This window comes from Callospermophilus lateralis, chromosome 2 (genome assembly GCF_048772815.1).
Source record: "Callospermophilus lateralis isolate mCalLat2 chromosome 2, mCalLat2.hap1, whole genome shotgun sequence".
In the NCBI taxonomy this organism is placed as follows: domain Eukaryota; kingdom Metazoa; phylum Chordata; class Mammalia; order Rodentia; family Sciuridae; genus Callospermophilus; species Callospermophilus lateralis.
In genome coordinates, this window is record NC_135306.1 from 146,382,009 (window position 1) to 146,406,583 (window position 24,575).

Consider the following 24,575-nt stretch of genomic DNA (forward strand, 5'->3'; position numbering starts at 1 on the left):
CCTTTTGTTTTGCCACTTTTAGTTGTCCAAGATTGTGCTTACAACACTTATTTATCAGGTCCAGGTTCTAGGCAAGAATTTAGAGGCTAACTGGAATAAAACTCTATTAGTTAGGAAAAAGGAAGGGTAAATATTAGGTAAGCACATTTTAGTCTCTGCCATAGGGAAACATAGAGGCTTTAAGGCATATTTATCTTTTGATTTCTAATTTTTCTCCCATTATAAAATTTGTAGAAAGAAAAGCCAAAGTTATGAAAAGAAGGAACTTCATATTTAAACACCTTAAAGTTCTACTAACCAAAGTGATCCTTTTTTCTTTATTTTTTTTTGAGATGGTGCCTTGCCATGTTGTCTAGGCTGGTCTTAAACTCCTGGTTCAAGTGATCCTCCCACTTCAGCCTCCTGAGTTGCTGGGTCTGCATGCACATGCTACAGCACCCAGGGCAAAATAGTATATTATTATTTTGATGAATTTCTTTCTTTTTTTTTCTTTTTGTAAAGTTTGGGGTTGTAAATTTGCTCTTGTTATTTTATCACGGTTTATTTCATCAACAAATATTTGAAAATAGTTAGCCACTGCCATGTCCTCTTTTTTAAAAACAGCCTGCTTTTTTAAAAACGTATACTGAAAAATATTTGTCCTCTTTTTAAAAAACAGCCTGCTTTTTTAAAAACGGATAATGAAAAAAATATAATGAAAAATATACAATATTGTAAATTCTTTATAAACACTGTGTGTGTGTGTGTGTGTGTGTGTGTATGTGTGTTTATTTTTTGAGAATAGGGTCTTGTTACTTAGTTAGGGTCTCACTAAGTTGCTGAGGTTGGCTTTGAACTTGTGATCTGCCTACCTTAGCCTCCTGAGCTGCTGGGATTATACGCCTGCACCAACGTATCTGGCAGCATTCATAATACTTGCAATGCCTAGTACCAAACTATTATCCAAAAGGGTTGTGCCAGGATATATTTTAATAGGCAGTATACCTAGACTTTATATCTTTTTATACACTCAGTAGCATTGGGCATTTTTTTTTAAAAAAAGCTTTGGGAATTGGGGTATGGGTGGAGTCTGGGAATGTATCTCCTTGTTTGAAATTGCTTTTCTTTAATTATCAGAAAATCATAGTCTCTTAGTGGGAATTTGGGTACTGGGAAGTGGGGGTGCCAGATTTTGGCCAAGCTCAACTTTTTATACTTGCAAGCTTCCTTAACCCACTTAACCATCAGATATTGCAGTTTTGGTGCTTATTTTCAATGCTGCTAAAACCTGTCCAACAATGCCTGCATTATTCTCAGATCACACCTTCAGACACTATGCCTACCTCCGAGATAGTCTTTCTCATCTTGTTCCTGCCTTGAGGGTATGTTGAAAATATCTCCTTGCTTTTGATTTTTTGGTGCTTTGTGGTTATTAAACAGCAGAGAATTGACTTCATATTTTCTGGAAACTCATTCATTTATTCTCTTTTTTGCTTCTATATCCTTTTTATAGGTAAGCACATTTTAGTCTCTTCCACAGGGAAACATGGAGGCTTTAAGGCATATTTATCTTTTAATTTCTAATTTTTCTCCCATTATAAAATCTGTAGAAAGAAAAGCCAAAGTTATGAAAAGAAGGAACTTCATATTTAAACACCTAAAAGTTTTACTAACCAAAGTGATCCTTTTTTTTTTTTTTTTCTATATCCTTTTTTTGTTTTTTCTCTATTGTTGTTTGTTTGTTTTTTGGGCAGTGCTGGGGATCAAACCAGGGTATGCTAGCTTTACCCCCAGTCCCTATTCTTGGGTTTCCAGTTATATAATGTTAGGCAAGAAAAAAAGAATCAGGGACAAGAGTTATCATTATACTCATATAAAATATTTTTATAGCATATGACATAAACATTTGGGAATAAGTCATCACTCTTGCATGAAATGAAGAATGAATTTTAAAGACAAATGTAACAATGATTAATTTTTAGTCCCATTCACAGCAAAAAACAGTATTATACCATAACTGCCTTTTCTTCTGGCAGCTATGATTGTATTGGATAGACCATATTTGCATTCTCATATTCTCTCTGCCTTTCTCTTTTATCCCTGAAACCTGCTCCTCACTGTAGATGTAGAAGGGGAAAAATGTTATTTACAGAACCTCCTGGACTTTTTCTTGCTTTGTTTGGCTCACATTTTGTTGTTGTTTCTTTTGTTACCACAAACTGAGTCAAAGAACTTGTTGGAGTTGTTATCCCACTATGTTTGCTTAGTTGCCAGGTAGAAAACTAGTGTCACCAGCGGTCTCTCCCAACATTACACCCCATGAGGATCCTTCCCAGCAGTTCCTGCAGCAAAGCCTTGAAAGAGTGTATAGTCTCCAGCATCTGGACCCTCAGGGAGCCCTGGAGCTGCTAGAGTTCACCATCAGGTAAGTTAGTTTCTGATTCCTTGGACTACATCAACATTGTCATTCTCAGCTTGACTGATCTGAACTCTGTTGTTGGTTATTAGGCTTCATTTTCTGATTCTGTTGGCCCATACTCTCACTTGGTTTCGTTGATTTGTGTCAGACTGTGGTTTGAGCTTGTTTTTTAAAAATGCTGTTTGTGGAACTGGAGATGCAGTCCAGTGGTGTGTGCAAGGGACTGGGTTTAATCCCCAGACTGTGGGGTGGAGGGGATATATTATGGCTTGGAGAACAGGAGGTACCAAAGCTTTTCTGTTAATACAGGAATTTTCAGAGGTGAAGTAATTAGAGCACAGCCTAATCAGTTCATCCTAGTTTAAATGTACTAACTAGTTGGTAAGTAGAGGCAGGTGAGGCATAGCTAGAGGAGGTAGGTCACTTGGGGCCTGCCATACCTAGAAGGGTTCCTTCCCCTCTCTTTACTTCTTGGCTACCATGAGCAGAGCAACGTCCCTCCACCACACTCTTCCTTCATGAAATTCTGCGTCACCTTTGGCCCAGAGCAATGGAGTCAGCTGAGCATAAACTAAGTCTCTGAAACCATGAACCAAAATCAACTTTCCCTTCTCCAAATTGTTCTTGTCAGGTATTTTGGTCACAGTGACATAATTAACATAATGCTGTTTGTATTAATGACTCAATTGATGATTAGAATAACATAGAAATATTTACAAAGAATCTATTTTTAATTTTTATTTTTTATATATTAGTTGGGGAGGACATCAAATGCCAGATAATAGTGGTTTAATAGGATGACAGTTTAATTCTGTTTTGTAGGCTGAACAGGCTAAGATAAGCATCATGGGTCCAGGCCCATTGTGTTCCCATCTTCTGCATCAAGTAGACTCTGCCTAACAATTCAAAATCTAACTATCCCCTCTATATTCTAGCTCATAGGGAAATGGAAAGGGCAAGAGAACAACATCATTTCCACCTCACCCTTTTTTTATTTTTTATTTTTTGGGGGCACTAGGAACTGAACCTGTGGGTGCTTAAGCACTGAGACACATCCCTAGCCCCTTTTATTTATTTATTGAAGCAGGATCTTGCTAAATTGCTTAGGTCTTGTTAAGTTGCTAAGACTGCCTCCAACTTGTGATCCTCCTGCCTCAACCTCCAGAGTTTCTGGCATTACATGTATATGAATCCTCCACCTGCTTTTAAAGGCATGTCCCAAAACTTTGCACATTCTAGTCTTGCACTTCCTGTTGACTAGAGCATAAATCCCATGGCCATATCTAGGATCAAGAAGATAATCTTTATTCTGGATGACTGGTGTCTGGTTAGCATTTGATGATTCTATTACAGGGGAAGAAGGGAAGGGAACATATTTGAGAACAACCAACAGGCTCTGACAGATCATATTAAAATGGCCTGAATAATTTGAAAATAATTGAAGCCATTTGCTTTTAATAAAGTAGTATTGTTTTCTCTTTAAAAGATAGAAAAACAAACTGGTACAGTGGTGTATACCTGTAATCTCAGCTACTCACAATCTTGAGGCAGGAGGATTGTAAATTCAAGTCCAACCTCTGTAGCTTAGTAAGGCTCTTTCTCAAAATAAGAAATTAAAAAGGAGGGACTGGGGTTATGGCTCAGCGGTAGAGTGCTTGCCTCACATGTATAAGGCCCTGGGTTCGATCCTCAGTACCACATAAAAATAAGTAGATAGATAGATAGATAGATAGATAGATAGATAGATAAAAGTTATTTAAAAAAGAAATTAAAAAGAAATGGTGAGGGCTGGGGCTGTAGCTCAGTGGTAGAGAGCTTGCCTAGCATGCATGAGGCATTGGGTTCTATCCTCAGGACCACATAAAAATAAACAAATAAAATAAAGGCATTCTGTCCATCTACAACTAAAAAAAAAAAAAAAACCAAAAGGGAATGGTGATGTAGCTCAGTGTTAAAGCATCCCTAGGTTCAATCTCCAATACCAAAAAGAAAGAAGGAAAAAATGTGATACCATTTGTAGCTTAGTGGAGATCTCTTTTGATCTTCCCTGTAGAATATTCAGTTATAATTATTAATACATAGAGAAGCAAGCTCTATGCTAGATGCTGATCAGCTAGGTAGGATCCTGTCCTATGGAAGGGAGCTCATGTAAGCAAGATGGACATAGACAAAGAATTATGATGGTAGAAAGCAGTGATTTAGTTTTACTAATGCTCTCCTTTACATCATTGCACCTTCACATGTTTTGAAGCAGTCCAACTGAACCATTCTTCAAGTTATTGACCCTTTTGTTTCAGGTCATGTTGTATTATTCCCTCTTGTATTCACTTAGCAGCATTAACTATGGCTTTCTTCTAGAGGCTGAGGATAGAGAGAAATATGAAATGGCCTTTGTTCTCAAGGTACTTACTATGTATTACAGGACCCAGATGAGAAATAATTGACTGGTGAATACTACAGTGGAGAAAAGCATAGGTGCTGTAGAATAGTGGATGAAACTCCCTAGCTTATTAGTGTGGTATTGAACAGGAATGTTTTTAAAAGATCATTTAGCCAGACACCATGGTGCATTCCTGTATTCTCAGCAGCTGGGGAGTATGAGGCAGGAGGATCACAAGTTCAAAGCCAGCCTCAGCAAAAGCAAGGTGCCAAGCAACTCAGTGAGACCATGTCTCTAAATAAAAAACAAAATAGGGCTGGGGGTGTGGCTTAGTGGTTGAGTACCCCTGAGTTCAATCCCTGGTGCCAAAAAAATGAAAAGAAGACCCTTTAGCTAGTGTGGAATGATGACTGAGCATGTCAGTTTGATAGTCCAGGAATAGAAGAAAATTCAGCTACAGCAAACATCTGAAGAGCCAGGAGACATAAAGGAAAATGGCATCCTCCCAGAACTTCAGTGGTATAGAATAGTGATTGAGCAAATGAGGCTTCCATGGTAGGTTGATTTGGGTTTAAGTCTGAGCTCCATCACCTGATACTTGTTTGATCTAAGAAAGTTTGTTGTTTAGAGTTTGTTTATAAAAAACAAAATAGGCTATTAACTAATTTAAAAAGAAAGAAACTTATTACAGGATATTACATGATTCACAGAATTGTTGGGAAGACTAAAGAAACACACTGAATTGAATTTCCAGGAATTATTTCCAGAGCTACAATGATTTCCAGAGGCCACCAAGGGAGCTGCCTGTTCTTTCCAGGATCAGAAAGCTGCCTGTTCAGTCAAGAATGTCACTGATAAAGCTACTGGCTCCAGAACCATGTCCTGCACTCTGCCCTTTTCCTCACCCAGCTTTGTTCCCTATGTAATATTCATGAGAGTATATTTGATTGACCAATAAGAATCATGTCTGGAACCTTGCTCAAGAGACTCTGGGAAATGCAGTTTTAACTTTGTAGCCTGTGTAGTCTAGGAAAAGTGCATTAGACAATTGGAATCTGTGTGAGTGAGCCAAAGCCACAGTCTGTTCCCCAGCTACCAAACTGCTAGTAACCCTGTAAAAACCTGGCATCCCTCATCTTCTGGGAGCGCAGTGGTATAGGTGGGATTGGGGGCAGAATCCTTCCGCTGTGGGTGTGGGTGAGAGTGTGGACATGAACAAGGGCATGAGAAAGCATGTAGCATGCTGGGGGCACATAGTATACCATGCTTTGGGGAAGCTTGTAGAGGCTCAAAGGTTTTTTAATATCTACGGTCTCCCTAGCTACTACGTCTGTAGGGCCTCCAGTAGCTCTGGGCCCCAAACAAGGCAACTTAACACAGTCTCACAGGTTAACAAGAAAACCTGCTGTGAACCTGGTATTGCAAATTGATAGTGGTGGTCCCATCAGAAATGATAAGATTTAGTTAAGGGCTGGGGACATAATTCAGTTACAGAGTGCTTGCCTAGCATGTGCAAGGCCTGGGTTCACTCCTTGGCACCAAAACATAGCCACACTTATTTGTTTAGTTCTTGTTTCTGACCGCTTTCATTGTACAATAGCAGAGCTGAATAGTTGCCACAGAGACCATAGAGCCTGTGAATCCTAAAATATTTGCTACCTGACCTTTTGCAGATTATGTTTGTTGACTCTACTATAAGATGTGGGCGGGGTCAGAGTTGTGGTTCAGTGGTAGAGCACTTGCCTAGCACGTGTGAGGCACTGGGTTTGTTCCCTGGCACCACATAAAAATAAACAAATAAAATGGAGGTATTGTGTCCATCTACAACAACAACAACAACAACAAAAAAAAATGGGCAGTCCATGGCTCTGGAAATCATGATACAGGTTTTCTCTATGTCTTTTGTGAAGTAATGCCTCAATCATAGTTTTTTTTTTTTTTTCTCCCTTCCCCTTCACCATAGTGCTTAATTTTGGAGGCTACTAAATGGAGGTTGTTGGCCCTGAGCCCAGGAAAATAGGCTGTATTTACTGATTTTTCCCTTACCTAATTAATCATTGAGGTTTGTCTTTGACAGTTTTATCCTATTGGCACTAAAGCATGTGCAAAATGCACAAAAACTGCATCATTGGTTTTTAGTAGGTGCTCAGTAAGCACCTGTTGATTGGAGTTACTTTCATTATCTAAGTTTTACAAAGTGATAGGTATACTGGGATTTGGGGCTGGCAAGACTAATAGGTATACTTTGGATTTGGTGTTGTGGCGTTATAATTTGAGTGTATTCTCAGGAGGCTACTCTGAATTGTAGTAGAACTAGAATGGAAAACCAGTGGAGCAGTAGCACTGGGGAACTACTATGCTTTATAGATGTTATTACAAACACAAAGTAATTTGTTATAAAGTGGCACAACCAGGATTTAAGTCTAGCTTTTGGTGATATGCAGCAAAGAAGAGGATTCCTCCATGAGGATGAGATTAGATCAGATATCTGGAGTACTTCGCAAATTATTATTTCTTCATTTTCCTCCTCTTTTTTTGGCGGGGGAGGAGGGCGGGTAACTGGTGATTGAACCAAGAGATGCTTTACCACTAAGCTACATTCCCAGTCCTTTTTTGTTTAGTTTGGTTTTGGTTTTATTTTGTTTTTGTGACAAAACCATTGTTAATAATTATTAACTTATTAATAATTATTAATAAATTAATTTATTACTGTTAATAAATTGTTATTATTTTGTTTTTCTTGCAAAATTGCCTAGGGCCTTGCTAAATTGCTGAGGCTGGCCTCAAACAAACCATCCTCCTGCCTCAGTCTCCCAAGTTACTGGGATTACGGGTATGTGCCACCATGCCTGGCCACAAATTACTATTTCTATAGTTGTTGAAAAAGTAAACTGTTAGTTTCATACAGAATGTTCTCTGATGAGGAATGGGGCCATATAGTTTTTTATGTTAGTGTGAAGCAAACTTCACCATCATACTTATGACTCTGTTATCCAAGCAACCATCTGTTTAACCAAACTGATATATCTTGTAGAAAATCTGCTGTTATTCAGTGACAGCTCTGAGAAACAATTTTTTTTTGTTTTTTTTGTTTTTTCTGGGGCTTGACATAACTACTTTTCCTTCACAAATACTGCCTCCAGGTGTTGGATTACTTTTCTGTCCCTGGATTATAGCAATGGTTCTCCATCACATAGAACAAAATGCAACCTAACCCAATTAGCCCTGGGAAATCTGAACTACTGTACAAAAAGCTGGTCAGAGTTCTCTTTAATTGTAACAGAAAGCAGACTCTTCTTTTGATAGGGGATCAGTAAATATTTGTTGAAAACTATAGTTATGATGGCTTAACCAGGAATGAACTCCTAAGAATTTTATAGATGACATTTTCTTCTGGCTGTACTTCATCTCCAGATATAAATTTGCTGTCTTTCAAGTGTCCACTATATATCCTCTTTTCTAAGTGCTTTTAAGTTAACATTTCATTGTATTTGAAAATAATTTCATGAGAATTACCCTGTTTTTATAATGAGTGAGGTAACACTTCTGGTGAAGGAGCTGGGGTTTATTTATCCTCTCTGTGTGTTTTGAACATCTACTATATGCCAGGTACTGTGCTAGGCAGAAAGGTTGTAATAGTAAATAAGACAGTCCCTGCTGTGAGGGTCCTTTAGCCTGATGAGGGAGATAGTTAGGTAAATAGGAAATGCAGAATTGCACTTTACATGCTATGGTAGAGGAAACCTAGTGTTCTTTAGAAGAATGGGAGGGGACCCCTAATTCTCCTTGGATGGTCTAAGGTAATGACCTGAAGAATGAATAGAACTTAGCCAAGTGAAGAAGAGAGCAGAATGTACCAAGGACTAGGTATAGCAAAGGCCTGGACTAGACCATAGGTCTTTCTAGCCTTCCAGCTAGTTAACAGATTGTATGAAGTAAAGCGTGTAGTGTGGAATTTGAAATTCAAAATGTTTTGGGACGTCAACTCCCTCATCTGAATATTTAAGGGTACTACATAGCTACTATGTTTTGAAGTTTGTTGTCATGATATGTGTGAAAGTGTTTTGAGAAGAGTAGGCGTATAGATGCTCTTGGACAGTCTGACATTTTGCTTGAAAATTTAAATTAACAGTGGCTCATTTGACACATTGGACATGCTCTTGCTATTTTGCAAGTAAATCCAATCCAAATTTTATAACTATAATCATATTTTAAGTTCTCTGAGAGTAAGGGTGAATTGTCTTTTAAGGAATTCTGCAGTTATTTATCTGTTGTTTCTCAGGATGTGTAATGATCTCTGATTTCTCAGTTTGGATTTTTGTGTAAGTCCACAAAATAGCTGTTACTGGAAAGAAAAACCTTATTGTTTCAGGAATCATATCATTTTAGTGTTCCATAATAGAGTTGGATTTTTGGAATAAAACATTTCATTTTAATTTGAAACAGATGGGTCTTCATGTATCTCTAATCAATAGAAATATACTTATTTTATTATGGGAATTCTTTTACAAACAACCCTAAAGAATATGGAGTTCATGGTTTCATCCTTTAAAATCTTCCTATTATTGTGCAACTGTTAATGTGGAAGGAATAGCACCTGTTTTGTAGTCTGGGACCTAGTCCTCTAATTAAAGAGGTGGGAAATAAATGTTTGTAATATGTAACCATCTAGGTGGAAGGATGAAGGAAGGACTTACTTTGTATTTTCTAACATTCTTTACTGTTATACCAAGCAACAAAGGACAAAGTTGTAAATTTAATGCTTAGAGATCAACAGAGTTTGAAGGAAATGTATAACCATAGACAACATTTGATTTGCACATCTAGGGTCTTTTTGACTATGAGTGGTTTTAAAAATCGACTGGTTCAGCCTATTGTGTAAACTTTTTAAAATCACAGTTCATGTAACTTTGTTTATTTTAATATTTTAAAAATTCTGTTTATTGGCATTATGGACTAAGAATTGCTAAAGTGTATATTCCTGGGAGTGGCTCTTTTGTTCTACCAGATAATGTCTGTAGAAAAGTGATTCAGTGTATCTGGTTTTAAGTCTGTTTTTTCTCCTCTGTATTTGATATAGTTCATAAGTTTAATAGCCCATAAATACATGAGGTGTAATGTGATATAGTTAACGACAACAACAACAAAGCTTTTGGACTTTATAGAGAACCTGGGTTTGTGTCCTGCTTTTGCCCCTTATTAATTCTGGGACCTCATGCAAACTGCTTAAATGCTTGTCTTTAGTTTCATACTTATTGAAAATGGGATTAATTACAGTTCATGTTGTGAGGATTAAATGAGCCCAAGTAAGGAAACACCTAGCACAGGACAGTGCACACAAAAGGTGCTCTTTGTTCCTTTCTCATAAAAGAGTTCGTAGTCTTCTTTTAGTTCTCGGCGGACACAACATCTTTGTTGGTATGTGGTGCTGAGAATCGAACCCGGGCCGCACACATGCCAGGCGAGCGCGCTACCACTTGAGCCACATCCCCAGCCCGAGTTCGTAGTCTTCTAATGGGTATCTATACTGTGGCTTTCTGAGGATGGACATGAAAAGGTGCAGAGAGGAAACACTGGGACAGAGGATTTCACCCAGGGCTAACAAGTTTTCATTTTGTACAGTAGTTCAGATTTACCATTGCTAATTGGGTTAGGTTGCATCTTGTTCTATGTGATGGAGAACCATTGCTATAATCCAGGGACAGAAGAGTAACCCAACACCTGGAGGCAGTCAATTAACACATAATCAGCTGGTCAGAGTTCTCTTTAATTGTAATAGAAAGCAGACTCTTCTTGGGGAGGTAATTCTTCAGAAGTGGAATTGTTCCAGGCTTTCTCTTATAAGAGAGACATCATAAAAAAATGAAAGGGAGAAAAGAGCTGGCCACCAAAATTGCAGTTCACAGGTGTTGTTAGCTCATCCAGCATCTTGCCTTTCATTGGGCTGGGTTCCCATCTGTGAGCAGGTTCTTCAGGACCAATTCAAACCACTTAAACTCACAAAAGGTTATATATACCATAGACACCAATTTCTCCAGTCACTCTAGAGATAGTTCATTCTGTGCCTCTTGTAGTGCATCTCCTTCCTGATATCAAAGTCTGTGGAAGGCAACATTAATTATCATTAAAGTTGCCCAGTGAGCATGAAATTAGATAAAGGTACTTAGTTCACTATAGACAGTTTTGTTCAGGCTGCTAAGAAATCTGATATCTTATGCCTGAATTATAGTGACTCGAATCTTCAGATTTCCCACAGTTACTGTTTTTATGCAGAATTTTGATGATGCCATTAAAAAATAATGAGGCAACTTGGGAGGCTGAGGCAGGAGGATTGCAAGCTCAAGGCCAGCCTCAGCAACTTAGTGAGACCTTTAGCAACTTAGTGAGACCCTGTCTCAAAAACTAAAATGGCCAGGGATGTATCTCAGTAGTAAAGTGCACCTGGGTTTAATCCTCATACCCAAAACAAACAAGAAATAATAAGACGGATTTCTATGAATGCTGAGATGGATTGTTAGTTAACACATGTACATATACGTGTACCCACATGTTTATTCCCCTCCCACCAAAAAAGAAGAACAGAAACATACTTTTTGTAGATGTACAGTGTATCTAGAAAAATTAAAAAGAAACTGGTTATGGTGTTTGTCACTAAGAATGTGTATAGTATAGTAGGACAACATGACACAGGTTTAGGAAGGGGGACTAAATTAATTGTATATCCTGTAGGATCTTTTGTATTCTGTACCTTACAGGTATAATTTTATAACTTACTTATTACCTATTCAAAAAACCCAATGTTTTAAATCTTCAATAATTCCAGCTCCCAGCATAAACATTTTATGTGTGAACTGTGTTTATTTTATTTTATTTTATTTTGAGAGAGACAAAATTTTAATATTTATTTATTTATTTTTAGTTTTCGGTGGACACAATATCTTTGTATATGGTGCTGAGGATTGAACCCAGGCCGCATGCATGCCAGGCAAGCGCGCTACCGCTTGAGCCACATCCCCAGCCCATCTTGTTTATTTTTGAGATGGGGGGGGGTCTCAAAAACAACCCAGGTTGTTCTAAACTCCTAGGCTCAAGTGATCCTCCTGACTTAGCCTTCTGAGCATCTGGAACTGTAGGTGCATGCCACCACACCTGGCACAGATATGTTTTTAAATGGTTGCTGTCTATATGTCTATACTTACATACCAGTTAGGATGTTCTAAATTCCAAATATCAGAAAAAACTTCATCTCAGATGAGCTTGCAGTGTTTTATTTATGCTTTGCTATGATCTGAATATTTATGTCCCCCTAAAATTCACATGTTAAAATCCTGCCTCCTAAGGTGATGATTTGAGGAGGCAAGGTCTTTGGGAGGTAATTAGATCATGAGATTAGAGCTCTTGTAAAAGAGGCCAAAGGAAGCTTGTTGATGTTTTCTATGAGGAAGGATGCCTTCACCAGACAGAAAGTCTGCAGGCACCTTGATCTAGACTCCTTATCCTCTAGAACTGTAAGAAATAATTTTTGTTGTTGTTGTTGTTGTTTAAAAGCCAGTTTATGGTGTTTTGATTTAGCAGCCCCAATGGTCTAAGACTTTGCCTCGGAGGTATGGTATTTTCAAGTAGCTTATTGATACCATTAAGGACCCATTCTGTTTCTGTCTCTGTATTTTTCTTGTCCCCAGCATTGGCTTTATCCTAAGGCTTTCCCCGCCCCCCTCCCCTGTGGAGGCAATGGCAATCAGATCTATAAGCATTCTTGCTTAGTCCACGGAGAGACACCTTGCTCCAAGCATGAATTTAGACCTTTCATTTGGACCAATGAGGGCAACTTAGGTCACATAATCAGAGGGGTGACTTGTACTCACTAGTTTAGTTGAATTAGACTCCACCTGGAATTAGGATTGGGGACATGTTCCTGTGAATAAAATCGGGGTTCATTTAGTAATGAAGAAATGAAGAATGACTAGCTGGGTAACAACCAACAGTTAGTCATTTCACCACAATACCTTTTTAAATACCTTTTTAAAAATATTTTTTTTCTGATAGGGAAAAATGTTTGTTCTTGATATAAAACCTTGGAAATAGAGTATAGTTGGGAGAAGGCACTAAAAAACACCCTAATACCACTATCCAGGAAACTGCTTTTCTGTGTTTTTCTTCTATGTATGTTTTTACATAGTTGAGATCATACACCTTATTATCAATTTGTATTTTAATGCCTGTAGAATATTTCATTGACTAGATGTACCATAATTTATTTAACAGTTCTGCCACTATTACATCATTAAGTAGTTAACTGAGTTGTTACTGTTAATACTCCATACAAAATGAATATTATGGGGCATAAAACAGAATATTTCTGTTGATATTACCCTTATGATCTTTTCTCAACACAAAGCTTCTAATAAAAATATTTTACCATATATGTGGCTTTACAAACAATTTTGGTTTCCAGTAGACATGTTATTAGCTTAAACTGCTATAGAAGTGTGAGTGAATTGATTTCATTATAACCATTCCTGCATTTGGTGTTGTCATTTAAAAACTTATGATCAGGGCTGGGATTGTGGCTCAGCAGTAGAGCACTCACCTACATGCGAGACTCTGGGTTCAATCCTCAGCACCACATAAAAATAAATAAGCGAAATAAAGGTATTGTGCCCAACTACAATTAAAAAATAAATATTAGGGCTGGGGATGTGGCTCAAGCAGTAGTGCGCTACCCTGGCATACGCGCGATGCTGGGTTCGATCCACAGCACCACATACAAATAAAGATGTCGTATCCACTGAAAACTAAAAAATAAATATTAAAAAATCCCCCCTCTCTTTTAAAATTATAAATAAATAAATATTAAAACAAAAAAACTTCTGATTAGTCAGTTGCATGTGGACAGCCCAGGCCTATAATCTGTTTCTTATTTAGCTGATAATAGGAGGAGCTTAAGTTAGAAGCCAGCCTAGGCAACTTAGTGATACTCAAACAAAACAAAAAAAGGTGGGGAGGGGATGGGGGAGTAGCTTAGTGGTAGAGTGTTGGCCTAGCATTATGCAAGGTCCTGGGTTCAATCTCTAGAACCAGGAAAAATGACAATAAATTAATGACTAGATGTAAAGTGATAAAATGTTTTTGATTTGGTCTTTATGTATAGCATTATTCTTACCTTTTGTTTGGCTTGGATTTTTATGTACTATAGGGATCTGCAAAGACTTGGAGAACTTCAGTCTGAGTTGGCAGGAGTAGCTGACTTCTCTGCTGCCTATCTTCGGTGTCAACTACTTCTCATCAAGGTTGGTTTGAATTCACTGTTTATTTATTTTTATTGTGATGCTAAGACTGCACTTTAAGTGATCTTTCAGAGTTTGAGGCAATAGGTGAAAAACTTACAGTCCTATGCAACCATTTAGCATTGGAGAAATTCTGCAGTGTAATTCTATTTGTCTCTTATTAAAGAAATGTTAACTCATAGAGGTATTTGAATTTTTAAATTTTAGGAAAATTCTTTCATTATATAACTAGATTGCATAATCATTTTAATTAGAAACCCAATAATTCTAAATATTTTATATAGTGTGATCAGTACAGAATTTACATAAAATTTAATACTGTTTTCTTGACTGTTGATCCACTTTGTCAGAACTAAAAGGTTAATTTCATTTCCTTTAAAGATCTGACTTGCTGGATTTCATGTTAAGTAGTCAGAAAACATAACATTACACAAAATTGATACCCAAGAAGCTGTTTAGGTTTGCTGAATTAAAAAGCAGTTAAACTAGTTCAGTAGCTTTTAGCTTTTATAGCAGAATTTTTCTATAAATTTAGGCTTATGATTCATGGGAGTCGTTCTCACTTAATAAAATTTTGTTTTGGTTTTAGTTCTAAATGTTCTTAGTCTTCAAAATGATTAATTATATTGGACCAAAGTCAGAATAAATGGGGGAATCAGAAAATATTTTCTACTGCAACATGTGTAAGTTTGTGCTGTTGTACTTAGAGTTGTTACAGGTGTGTCTAATCATGTGAAGTTGGGCACATATGCTGAGGAAGATTGGGATTTAAACAGCCCTTATTAGGCTAGACATATTCTTCCAAGTATATGTACTCATGTAAACACTACCATAGGCAAGAACTTTTTCCATCATCTGAAAAAGTTCCTTCATCCTCTTATGCATAGTCATTTGACTTTTCAAAAACACTGTCAGCCTGGTGGGGCAATGCACACCTGTAATCCCTGCAACTCAGGGAATTGAGACAGGAAGATCACAAGTTTTAAGATCAGTCCCTGTAATTTAGCAAGATTCTGTTGCAAAAATAAGGAGGGCTAGGGAGGTAGCTCGGTGGTAAAGTGCCTCAGTTTAATCCCCAGTACTGCAAAAGAAAAAAAGACACCGTAAAATAGGACCAATAACAGATCTACCCTAAGGATATGAATTGTTAAGAAGCAGTGTGTATGAAAGCCCTTGGTATTATCTGGTGTTTAGTCAAGGTCTTGGAAATGTGGTGGTTTTCCTTAATTTGCTCTCTTCCCCACAGAAACCACAAGGATAAAAAGATCTCTATAGTACAAAAGGTAGGGAGGAAAAGAGAAGATACTGTCCCTAAAAGAACCACAAACCTATGTTGATTACTTGGTATATAGGGATGGCAGGATAGAGAAGGGGCCTAGACCTAGAACCTGAGACTAGAATGTGTTTAATAATAGGGAAAGGGCTGGGGATGTGGTTCAAGTCGTAGTGCGCTGGCCTAACATTTGCGAGGCACTGGGTTCAATCCTCAGCACCACAGAAAAATAAATAAAGATATTGTGTCCACCTAAAACAAAAAAATCAATATTAAAAAAAATTATTTCTGGCTGGGGATGTGGCTCAAGCGGTAGCGCGCTCGCCTGGCATGCATGCGGCCTGGGTTCGATCCTCAGCACCACATACAAACAAAGATGTTGTGTCTGCCGAAAACTGAAAAACAAATATTAAAAATTAAAAAAAAATTATTTCTATAGCCATTGAGGATCTTTATGAAGAATTATAGTATAACTTTACATAATACTTATTATATAATAATATATATTTATAAAAGTATACAAAATTATACTCTGGCTATGACTGTATCAAAACATGCATATGATAAAGAAATTTAAGAAATTTCTTTAGTCTGTAGTCTAGATCTATCTACCACTGTCCAATATGATTCTACCAGATATATGTGAGTATTGAACACTTGAAATGTTAGTTCAAACTGAGAAGTGATATAAGTGCAAAATACTTGTTGCATTTCTTAGACTTACTGTGAAAAAACAAATCCCATAAACTCTCTTACAAATCTCACAAATTAGTTTTTTGGTACCAGGGATTGAACCCAGGGGTGCTTAACCACTGGGCTGCATTTCCAGCTCTTTTTATATTTTATTTTGAGACAGGGTCTTGCTAAGTTGCTGAGGACTTCACTAAGTTGCTGAGGCTGGTCTTAAACTTGTGATCCTCCTGCCTCAGCCTCCCAAGGTGTTGTGTGCACCACCAGGCCTGGCTCACAAACATTTTTTATACCTTTATTTTATTTATTTGTTACATGGTGCTGAGGATCAAATCCAGAGCCTCGCACTTGCTAGGCGAGTGCTCTAATGCTGAGCCACAACCCATCCCATCACAATTCATTTTTTGAAGAATTACCATGTAATAATAATATCTTTGATATGCTGAGTTAAATAAACTGTTTTTAAAGTTAATTTCACCTATTCCACTTTTTAAAATATGGCTAATTTCACCTATTCCACTTTTTAAAATATGGCTACTAAATATTTAAAATTCATATATGGCTCACATTGTATTTCTGTTGGACAAGCTTAGTCTAGTTTTCTGTAGTGTCATTCAATTATACATCTGTAATTAAGATGATTCTTAGCAATAAGAGTCTACAGTAAAGGTCAAATGAGAGTTGGTGTCATGTGGAGATTATAGGTGAGTAGAAAGATGGAAGGTAAAATTTGTTGATCTTAGTGATGTTGAATGTAGAAAGATTGAGAAAGTGAAGAATTCAGGAAAGTGGCTTGATTTTAGTTTGGATATATTGATAAGGTCATAGGCTTTTCAAAGGCTAATGAGGAAGGAACAAAGAAAAAAGAACCACAGTCATGGGAGAAGGGTCTAGGTGGCTCAGTTTAATCCAGTGACTAACTTGGTGGGAACAGGAGGGCCCAAAGCTGAGGAAGCTGGCTTGTTTGTATATTCTGGTGAGGCTTTCATGGCTCCTATACTCTGATTCCAAGCATGGATCTGAAACACAGGGCTTTGGGGCCAGGAATTGGATCGAACAAGCAGTTCCTCTAGCACAAACTGTTGGTCTCCTTTTTCTCCATTTTAAATAGAACTTATTGACTTTAAATAATAAAATTAATGGAAAGTCCTTTCTGATGGTGGATTTTCAAAGCAAAAGTATAAATCAAATGATTTGTCATTTTTTTGTTTTTGTTTTTGGTACCAGGGATTGAACTTGGGGGTACTCAACCTCTGAGCCACATTCCCAGCCCTGTTTTGTATTTTATTTAGAGACAGAGTCTCACTGAGTTGCTTAGTTCCTTGCTGTTGTGAGGCTGGCTTTGAATTTATGATCCTCTTGCCTCACCCTCCCAAGTCATTGGGATTACAGGAATGTACCACCGCCTGGCTTGTCATTCTTTCTGATCTCTGTGTTCTGTTCTTATTTATCTGGACAGGCCTTGCAGGAAAAGCTGTGGAATGTGGCTGCCCCTTTGTATCTAAAGCAGAGTGATTTGGCCTCAGCAGCAGCAAAACAGGTAAGTTTATTGAGACCTTCTTCTCTCATAAGAATTATCTAGTCCAAGGAAGAGCCAGAAGCTTTCCTATGGTTCCATGCCTCTACTGTAGCCTCCCTAATTTTAGGCTATGATAGATAGAAGGTATCGATAAGAAAAGCTGCACAGTCAGGCATAGTGGCACATACCTGTAATCCCAGTAGCTCGGGAGGCTAAGGCAGAAGGATTTCAAGTTCAAAGCCAGCCTTAGCAACTTATCGAGGAGCTAAGCAACTTAGTGAAATCCTGTCTCTAAATAAAATATAAAAAGCGCTGGGGAGAGCTGGGGTTGTGGCTCAGAGGTAGATCTCGCCTAGCATGCATGAGGCACTGGGTTCGATCCTCAGCACTACCTAAAAATAAATAAATAAATAATAATAATAATGATAATAATAATAATAATAACGTTTTAAAAATGCACCGGGGATGTGGCTCAGTGGTTAAGATTCCCTGAGTTCAATCCCTGGTTAAAAAAAAAGAAGAGGGGAGGGGAGTTGAAAGCATTAAGTGGCATTTAATTTGATTTACCTCAAGTTTATGTCTTTCAAGCTTTGAGAGCAGTTCCACTCATTCATAAGTTTTGGAACTTACTGAACCCCTATGGGTCTTGCTTTCCAGATTGTGAGTCTATTTATGATCCAGTAACTATTGATCCATTAGAACGCTAATGATGTGATTAATTATTACATTATAGTTCACTAAATGAGTTCAATCCTGTTCTCTTAATTAACCCTTATAGTAATGCCATTAGATAGGAATAAGGATCTAGTCCATTTTACAGATGAGGCAGTTAGGGCTTAGCAAGGTAGAATTCTAGCTAGTAGAGTTAGGACTTGATATTCATCCCAAGTCTGCTGATACCCCAAATCTGTTTTCTTTCTCCCTTATTACCTGATCTCTCAAATCTCAAGTCTGATCCAGACTCCCTCTCAAATCTGATATTTGGTGTTTTGAAGGGAAATGGAACTTAATGACAAGAAGCAAAACTGGGCCATATTGGGAAGGTAGAGACCAGGAAGCAATAGTTTGGAAGGAAGAGATCCATTGCTGTATACCAGATCCTGTGCTAAGTACTTTCCAAGTCCCATTTGATACTGGAAGTTTTCTGATGTTGGTGTTATCTATTCCTTGTTTTTATATAGGGAAACTTAGGCAACATGTAGTTAAGTAACTGGTTTTACTCTCAGTTGTAGGAGGGCCTAGAATAATTTCTCTGACCCCAAAGCCTTCTGAGGAAGGCAAGCACAGAGGGGACAGAGAAGCATCATTTGGAGAGAAATAACTGATTTGGATAGAATTGAGCAAGAACTTAAATACACTGGGCTTGATCTGTGCTCATAGTCACTTTTTGTTTTGTTTCTTTTGAGGGGGGATACTGGGGATTGAACTGAGGGGCAACTTGACCACTGAGCCACATCCCCAGCCCTATTTTGTATTTTATTTAGAGATAGGGTCTCACTGAATTGTTTAGTGCCTCACTTTTGCTGAGGCTGGCTTTGAATTTAGTATCTTCCTGCCTCAACCTTCCAAGCTCCTGGGATTATACGCATGTGCCACTGCACCCAGCGATAGTCATTGTTTTCTACAGTTATTCCCTGTCCCATCTCTCTCAGAGAGACAATGCCGACAGCACAGGTTGTCTGGATGACTGACATGCTGTTAATGGTTCCTAATGTTTCATTCTTGGAAGGCTTATCTTGGGGATTGGGTTTCTGTACATAGTACATACAGTTAGTCCCTGATTTACAAATGTTGTACCTATAATTTTTGACTTTTTGATACTGCAATAATATGTGTTGAGAAGAAACCTTACTTTGGATTTTGAATTTTTATATTTTCCTGGGCTAGTAACATGCAGGATGATACTCTTTTGTAATATTGGTAGTAGCAATCTGTAGTCAGACATGATCAGGAGGGTAAACAGACAATACCCTACCATACTGTGTAGGTGTTACTAAACTAGGATTTTTGGTAGATTAGATGTGTTAAATGCATTTTTGACTTATGATATTTTCTATTTTTGGTGGGAGGGTTGCCAGGAATTCAACAAAGGGGCGTTTAACCACTGAGCCACATTCCCAGCACTTTTTTATATTTTATTTAGAGATAGGGTCATTAAGTTGCTTAGGGCCTTACTAAATTGCTGAGGCTGGCTTTGAACTCATAGCCTCAGCCTCCCAGGCTATTCAGATTATAGGCATGTCCCACTGCACCTGGCCTTAACTTATGATATTTTCAATTTACCGTGGGCTAATTGGGACATAACCCCATCATCAGTCAAAGAACATCTAGTATTTATTTGTTCCCATAGCACAGGGAATTTGGTGTAGGGTAATGAAGTGCTTTGCAATTTCATCAATAGGTAAACTTTCATATCTTCATATCAATTAAGATGCTTTTACTACTAGATGAAAGTCTTTTTCTTCAATTGACAAAATAATTTATTTTCTTTTCACAAGATACGCTATACTGATTTTACTTTGTACTTTAAAATCTTAGTTCAGATTTAAAGCATAGACATTTTTCAAAAATTTTACTTCAAAATTTCACCTAAGAAAATGGTTTGTCTGAAGAAGTCTGTACTGCTCTCAGACTGATATTTTTACTGATTATTAATTACCTTTTCCTCATAGATCATGGAAGAAACCTACAAAATGGAGTTCATGTACAGTGGTGTAGAGAATAAGCAAGTAGTGATTATACATCACATGAGACTTCAGGCCAAAGCTTTGCAGCTTATAGTAACTGCACGAACAACTCGAGGGTAAGACTTGGGTGACATTTTCCTTTCAGAGGTACTTCCAAATGTACTCAGAGATCTCATCATGGTTAATAATCAGTAAACTGAGATTTAGGAAAGATTAGCTATGGGACATAAAATCTATTCATTTCTTTCCCGAGATATTTCAAGTGCTATTCATGAGTTAGATTAGATCCTTGGAAATCCAGTCATGTCTCTCTTGCTAAAAACCCTCCACTGACTGTCCATTACCTACAGCATAACACAGGACTTCATATGGCAACAAAGGACATTCTGTATGTTTCTGCACAATTAGATGTCTTTAAGAATTTAGTGCCAGAAACCACTTTTTCTCTTTGGAAGGGACTAGTAAGCTTTCTCCCCAGCAGTAAAGATGAGTAAGAAGGATGTAATGTGAAGTCAGATTACCTTTTTCAATTCCAGACTTCTTTACTTACTAGTTATTTGATTAAGGACAGATCTCTGTGCCTTATTTCCCTGACTGCAAAATGGCAGCATCTATTTCATGGGAATTCTGTGAAGCATAAATGGAAAAATACGTGTAAAAACATTTAGCATGATACATAATAAGAGCTCACTATGATAGTAGCTATAAGACTTTCTGATAGTGGGAATTGCCATAATTTATCCATTCTAAGAGGCATACATTTTCTTATTATAATAATTTGTCTGAAATCTGGTAATTTGATTTAATCTTTAAGATATCCACATACTCATTTCTAAAAAGTTTAATCCCACTGTGTCCCACTTATAACTGAGAAAAGAGAGATACATGTGATAGTGTCTGTATTTTTTATTTTTCAGATAAAACAGATGTATTTTGAAGTTAAATATAATTGTTGTAAAAAATTAAAACATTGCAGAATATGTGAAGTTTCCCTGACTGCACACCCTTATAAAACAGCTGTAATTTCATGTGTTTATTTCCAGACTTTTTCCAAGCCATATTAACAGATGTAGATTATAAATGTGTGTGTATTAATGTTAATTGACTTATAGTATACTTTACTGTTCTACCTCTTGTTACTTTCACACTACAATATGTTGTACTTATTTTTCCATGTCACTAAAGATAATGATGTCTTTGATCTTTACTTATGCCATATTATTTTATAGTTTCTATTTTTATACGTTCTTGCTTATGTTTGTCACTTCTTGTCCCCCCGCCCCCCAATGATTGATTCTTTAGTTTTTTTCACCCACCAGGGGTTTATCTATACCCTAATTCTCACCTAGTCAGGTGAGAGGCAGTAGTGCATTACTGTTAAAACTATGGTGCCATGTTGCTTGCCTTCAGATCTTACCTTTACACTTTGCAGACTTAGTAACCTTGGACAAGTTATTCAACACTTCATTCATTTGTTCCCATAAGTTAAATAGGGATAACCAATTAATTACTAGTACCTACCTCTCATGGTTATTGTAAGGATTATTGAATCTTTTTTTTTTTGCTGGGGGTACTGGGGGTTGAACAGAAGGGTGCTTAAATCACTGAGCCACATCCACAGCCCTTTTATTTTTTATTTTGAGACAGGGTCTTGCTGTGTTGCCTAGGGCCTTTCCAATTTCCTGAGGCTGGTTTTGAATTTGCAGTCCTCCTGCCTCAGCCTCCCAAAACACTGGGATTACAGGTGTGTGCCACCATGTCTGGCAGGATTAGAGTCATTTTATGAAAAGCCCTTAAAATACTACCCATCACATTCATTGTAAACACTTGGCTAATATTATTTTTATGTTACCTAATATTAATTTTAGTGATACTATTATTACTCTTCCTACCCCGCTCCCCCAGTACTGAATATTGAACCCTGAGTCATTTTACCACTGAGCTACATCCCCAGACCTTTTTATTATTTTTTTGAGACAGGGTCTCACTTAATTGCTGAGGCTGACCTTGAATTTATGTTTTTCCTGCCTAAACCTTCCAAGTCATTGGGATTAGAGTATTCTAACATTTTTAATAAGTGCATTGTTCTGATCACCTCTCTATCGTTAAGGTGAAAGTTTTACTTATTTGTCTTATATTGTTTAAATAACTTGGAATTTCACTTTGGCTTCTTATGTTTTATAGTATATCTTATTTTAAGAATGCTTTCTTAAAATATTCATTAATCATCATAAATTTATAAGACTATATGAGTTCTATATAACTTTATAAGCTTAGCTCAAATTTGCCCACCACTATTCTTTTCATATCATAATTGCCATTTAAAAATCTCTATTCTAAGTTATTTTTTTTATTTGACTAAAAATGTACTCTAGTAAGTATACTCAATTCAACCTTCAATTTCTGAAACTGCCTTTCTTTAGATCTCATACATAAGTGGAATTCTTTTGGAACACTGAAAATATTATTGAGTTGCCTTTTAGTGTTTAATAGTACAGTTAAGATGTCTGATGCCAATCTGCTTCTCTTTCCTTTTTAGATAGCTAACTTTTCTTGGCTTAAAGCTGTAATTTTTCTTTTTCTCTTCAGAATTCAGAAATTTCACCAGGATATGTCTAGGTATGTTCTTTCAATATTGTTGCTGATTCTTGTGGGACTTTGAAGTTTCAACTTTATTTTTAGCTACCATTTTTTTCCTACCATTATTTCATTATTATTATTACTACTTCTTTTGCTACTTCTTCTGTCTACTCTAGTTTCTCAGAATGGATTTTGTGTCCTTTGGAGCCATTTGCTCTGTGTTTTTTCTTTTGTAATTTCAATTTCTTTGTTTTTTCTAATATTTTATCATTTTAGTTTTCATCATTGTTCATTTTCATTTTTCATTCACTGTTCAGTTTGATTTTATTATTTTTTTATTTCTAAGTGTGCTTTCTTCTCTCCACTGTTTTATAGCTATTTCCTCTTTCTATGCAATATTCTTTCAAATCTTTTAGCTCTCACTGAGGTTACTTATTAGAATTATTTTTTAAAAAAAAAGTTTTCTGTGCCAGCTTTGACTTTATCTTATTGAGATCTACTTAGATTTCTTTACAGCTCCTGATTTTTCTTTATAACTCAGTATTTTTTTCATATTATTTGCATACTTAGAAATGAAAGTCTAAACTAATTTAAATAAGTAATTGGCATAGCTCCCCAATAGCTGTTGGTCAGTGTTTAATTTCCCCTAGTGAGCTTTATTCACTGCTTTCCTTCCTCACCTCAAGGAAAAAGTGGGCATTCTTAATGGTAGAGACGTACTTCATATAGCATGTAGGTGAAGCTACCTGCTGTTTTGGGATTGGGGGAGAGTTCCCAAATATGTTTATATTTTGCTGCTCAGAATCATTCTAAGCTAAGGGTTTATAAGCAGGCCAAAAAATGTTACTTCTTGGCCAAATTGCTTTCCTATGTGCCCAAGCATGGCTGGAATTCTCCCCTTCAGCCTCCTCGCTCCTTGCCAACTTTGGTGGGTTAATCTGACTATTAAATTTCAGTTCTTAGGCTATATCACTTAAGAAAGTTTCAGGTAGTACACCTGGGAATATGGCTCAGAGGTAGAACACTTGTGTGTGGCATGTGTGTAAGTCCCTGGGTTCAATTCCCAGCACTGCCCCCTCCCAAAAAAAAAAAAAATTTAAGTACTACCTTTCTTGGGAAAGAATTTACATAAATGTTGCTTATAGAATAGGTTTCCATTTGCCATTTCCCATTTATTCATTCAGCAAATATTTAGTGACTGCTGCTTTGCCAGGAAGTATACAATGAGGAACACGTCCCTATTGTCACAGAGCTTACATTTTAGTAGAAAGTCTAAACCAGTTTAAGAACCTTGATACCATTCTCTAATATATTTTATTAAAGAAAGATTTTTGTTTTTTCTTGATTGGAACTTGCTTCTCCAGTGAATAATCAGTAAATGAATATAAATGGGAAGTTCATGTATTAATTGCATACAAGAAAGATAAAGAAAATACACAAAGTTATGATGAATTTTATTGGTCTAGCATGTTGCCTGGATTACATTAGGTATACAATGGGTTTTTACTGAAATGAAATACTCTACGAGGCTAAAGAAGCCAAGATAGGGCTGGGATTGTGGCTCAGTGGTAGAGCCTTGGCCTAGCATACATGGGGCCCTGGGTTTGATCCTCAGCACCACATAAAAATAAATGAATGGGGGCTGGGGATGTGGCTCAAGTGGTTGCGCACTCGCCTGGCATGTGTGCGGCCCGGGTTCGATCCTCAGCACCACATAAAAACAAAGATGTTGTATTCGCCGAAAACTAAAAGAAATAAATA

At 37.1% G+C, this 24,575-nt stretch overlaps 1 protein-coding gene across 2 annotated transcripts in view; it reads left to right on the forward strand.

The window, feature by feature from the left end:
- Positions 1–24,575, forward strand: part of Ints4 (integrator complex subunit 4) — a 102,230-nt gene that overhangs the window by 62,587 nt on the left and 15,068 nt on the right. Inside the window, exons 14-19 of one of the 2 annotated variants that reach the window (XM_076846592.2) lie at positions 1,228–1,361; positions 2,247–2,404; positions 13,975–14,068; positions 17,488–17,568; positions 20,220–20,350; positions 22,824–22,853. In XM_076846592.2, the coding sequence (XP_076702707.1) occupies positions 1,228–1,361; positions 2,247–2,404; positions 13,975–14,068; positions 17,488–17,568; positions 20,220–20,350; positions 22,824–22,853 (628 nt within the window). The remainder of the gene's footprint in view (positions 1–1,227; positions 1,362–2,246; positions 2,405–13,974; positions 14,069–17,487; positions 17,569–20,219; positions 20,351–22,823; positions 22,854–24,575) is intronic. The other variant, XM_076846593.2, reaches the window with a different exon arrangement.